The following is a 2,508-nucleotide window of genomic DNA, read 5'->3' as shown; positions in this document are numbered from 1 at the left end:
AATCCTAATCCTATGAAGGGCTGCTGCTGCCCGGCCTGCCGCATCAGCGCTGTCGGCGTAGACAGCGTTGCAGCCGGCTGCCAGCTGTGCGGTCCGCCCGCGGCAGGAATTTGCGCGATGCATGGCAGCCAAAGGCCGCCCTCCTATGTGGTCGGGGTGCATCAAGCCGCCCAGCTGGACGCAAACCGTCGTGGACACAGCGCATGCCGGTGCCGTCACTGCACAAGGGCAGCCAGGTGCAGCGGCAGCAGCTGCGCGACTGTGGTCGGTGGTGCTGGCGCCTGTACTGTGTTTATGCCTGATGTCTGCATATATTTGGCTTTCTTGCTGGTGTGTACGCTTTCGGCTGGCCTGCAATCTTGCATGCCACTCTCCCTCACCACTGGCGAACACATGCAAGCATGCGCAACAGTCTTGAAGCGAAGTGAAGTGTTACTCAAGTGGTCGCTGTTTTTGTTCCATGCGCGGCTTAGGACACAAGATGTTGCAAGGGTTGCAAAACAACCAAGGGAGGCCACACAGAGGGCGTGGTGTCAGTGCATTCAGTGGTGTCAACCTTAGTCAAAAAATAATTAGTTAGTGTGCTTGCTGTGTCAGTCCAGGGGTCAATATCTGTTGGCAGAGTCTTGTATGTAAGGTGGTCCAACGCGTGAGGAATAGCGAGCAAGGCCCCCTCCAAAAACTGGCAGGCTGTGTGCCGCATCGGAAAATCAAGGCGTGCAAGCAGCGAGGGGCGGCCGGCGCCACCGCCTGCCTGGCCGCCCCATCGCATGCCCCTGCAGATGCACCCGGATGCATGTGTGCACTTGCGCGCCGGCCCCGATTACGATTTTGTTCCCCACGCACAGCGCCCTGCCGCGACGACCCCCCACCCCACCGGCTCTTTACGACAGGATCCCATCCACCCGAGACGACCAGGCCATGTCCGCTATCGCGGTCCCCTTGACCCCCTCGGCCGCCCCCGCCCCCGCCGCCGACGCGTCGGCCAGCAGCAGCGCGGCGTTCAGGCCGGCCACCAGCTTGGCCCACTCCTCTTCACTGGGCACCATCACGCCGTGGCGCTGCCTGTCGGCCGTCACCACCTCCAGCTGCGCCCCCAGCGGCACCCACAGGCCCGCGGCGAGCACGACGCGCTCGACGCGGCCCGACGGCGCGGGCGTGCACAGGGGGTCGGTCGAGACGCTGAGCGAGCCGTCGGGGCCAAACAGGAACTGCAGGTGGCCGCCGGCACCGCCGTTGCCGCCCGCGCCGACGGCGGCCCCGGGGGAAGCTCCGGCCGCGTTCGGTGAGCGCGGGGCAGCCGCGGTGGCGCCCCCCTCCTCATCGGAGGGCTGCTCATCCTCCATGCAGGGGCTGCCTCCGAAGCAGAGCCACCTGCTGCCAGGTCGGCTGCCCGACGGCGTCGCCGAGCGGCGTCCGCTCGGGGAGGCCACGCGCTGCTGCTGCTGCTGCTGCTGCTGCTGCTGTTGCTGCTGTTGCTGCTGTTGCTGCTGTTGTTGCTGTGGCGCGGCAGCCCGTCCACGCATGGAGGATTGCGGGAGCGCGGCGGCGTCGACCAGGGCGCCGATGCAGAGCGCTTTGCGCGCCGTGCCGACCGTCACGCCGGGCAGTGCGGCGTGCCGCAGCACGGCACGGCCAGTGGCCGTGTCGGCCAGCCGTGGGCCCTGCCAATCGGCACGCGCACCGGCAGCCATAGCGGCTGCCCGCCTGCGCGGCGTGTCAGTCCACGCGCTGAGCATGGGCGCGGCTGCCGCGCTTATGGGTACAGTAGGCGGCGCCGAGGCGCTGGCGGTCCCCCCGTGCGGCTGGGTCCTTTGACTGCTGCCGCCCGCCACCAGTGCCGCTGCCAGGGCAGCGAGCTCGGCCACGTGCGAGCCGCCCCGCTTGTGCGGCCAAGTTGCGCTGCCTGGCCGTACTGTGTTGTCAGAGTTCTGCTGCTGCTGCTGCTGCTGCTGCTTCTGCTGGACCATCTCCGCATCCACCGTGCCACCATCCGCGGCAGCCTTGCTCTCCGCGCCCCCGCCCCTCGCGGGCGAAGCCTGCTGCCCGCTCGCAATCGCAATCGCCGCCGCCGCTGCCGCTGCGGCTGCGCCGCCCTTGCGGCCCGCGGCCAAGCTCCATGTGCCGAGACCAGCGCCGCCGATGAGCAGGTGCGAGGGCACATTCAGGAACTCCCCCCCGTGGTCAAACAGCAGATCAGTGGAGTCGAGGGCCGGGCCGCGCGTCGAGCCGCCCGCGCCGCTCGGCCGCGCGGACGACATGAGCGCCGCGAGCGCGGCGGCGCGGTCGACGCTGCTGCGGCCCTTTGATGCGAGCGCGTTATAGGCCCTGAGCATGTCGTCCAGCGCAAAGCCGGCGCTGGTGGAGCCCGCCGGCGCGGCCCCCTCCGCCTCCAAGCCGGCCCCCAGCTCCGCCTCCCCCTGCGACACCGCCCGGTACATGGCCAACAGCTGCTGCCCCGTCGGCCCCGCCGCGCCCGCGCCCGCGCCGACGCCCGCGCCTGCGCCG

The 2,508-nt window shown here is 69.4% G+C and overlaps 1 protein-coding gene across 1 annotated transcript; it reads right to left on the bottom strand.

Annotated features, from left to right (window-relative positions):
• Nucleotides 1–884: 884 nt before the first annotated feature.
• MNEG_16205 (hypothetical protein) lies at nt 885–2,441 on the bottom strand (the record flags this gene model as incomplete). Its single annotated transcript, XM_014035324.1, has 1 exon — nt 885–2,441. The coding sequence occupies one exon, from the start codon at nt 2,439–2,441 to the stop codon at nt 885–887; it is 1,557 nt and encodes a 518-aa protein (XP_013890778.1).
• Nucleotides 2,442–2,508: the final 67 nt, after the last annotated feature.

Source organism: Monoraphidium neglectum (genome assembly GCF_000611645.1).
Source record: "Monoraphidium neglectum strain SAG 48.87 unplaced genomic scaffold scaffold06105, whole genome shotgun sequence".
Classification (NCBI taxonomy): Eukaryota; Viridiplantae; Chlorophyta; class Chlorophyceae; order Sphaeropleales; family Selenastraceae; genus Monoraphidium; species Monoraphidium neglectum.
The sequence above is the reverse complement of the archived record's forward strand: the minus strand, read 5'-3'. Positions and strand labels throughout refer to the sequence as shown.